At 33.8% G+C, this 749-nt stretch overlaps 1 protein-coding gene across 1 annotated transcript; it reads left to right on the forward strand.

The window, feature by feature from the left end:
• Positions 1-400: 400 nt before the first annotated feature.
• Positions 401-746, forward strand: LOC108357647 (adenosine kinase-like; the record flags this gene model as incomplete). Its single annotated transcript, XM_017608720.1, has 2 exons — positions 401-471; positions 534-746. Coding segments are annotated over exons 1-2 (284 nt in total), but the record flags the coding sequence as incomplete, so codon positions are not given.
• Positions 747-749: the final 3 nt, after the last annotated feature.

The following is a 749-nucleotide window of genomic DNA, read 5'->3' on the forward strand; positions in this document are numbered from 1 at the left end:
AATATTTTTACAAATAATTTATTACGCAATACTACCAAAAACTTTAAAAATTTAAAAAATATTTGTTTGAAAAACCAGCCAGATTGATAACTTGTGCAGTAAAATAATTTATTTTTTGTACAAAAATGTGCAAATAAATAATTATTTCACGTATCTTGTTTGAATAGTTGAGTGGCACTGAATAATAATGCTTTTAAATGAAGCATAATATCATCGAAAAGTGGTAGTAATTGATGATGACTAGTTTTCTCAAGTGTTTTAATGTTTTGTACATATTTGAGCCAAGTTTTAAAATGCAAAACGATTGTTTTGCATTTTTGTCACGATTTAAAAATTTGGCTGACGGAGAATCATTACAAAGACATATAAAAATAATGTCGTGCATTTATTTTGCAGAGAAATGCACATCTTTGGTCTTGGAAATCCTCTGCTAGACATCACAGCCAAAGTAGAAGATTCGTTTTTGGAGAAGTGAGTTATGAGTAATTATTTGAAAGGTAATAGCTAAACAAGATTGTTTGCTTGATCTTCAGATACGGCCTTCCCAAGAACTCGGCTATTCTCGCCGAGGCCAAGCACGAGACAATGTACGATGAGGTGATCAATAAGTTTGAGATTGAGTATTCTGCTGGCGGTGCCACGCAGAATACTATGCGTTTTTGCCAGTGGGTTGTGGGAAAGAACAACCAGGTGACCACCTTTGTAGGCTCCGTTGGTAATGATTACTTTGGAAAGATCATGGAGAAGAA

The sequence above is a fragment of the Rhagoletis zephyria genome, unplaced genomic scaffold, assembly GCF_001687245.7.
Source record: "Rhagoletis zephyria isolate East Lansing unplaced genomic scaffold, Rhagoletis_zephyria_1.1 Rzeph_scaffold_81738, whole genome shotgun sequence".
NCBI lineage: Eukaryota > Metazoa > Arthropoda > Insecta > Diptera > Tephritidae > Rhagoletis > Rhagoletis zephyria.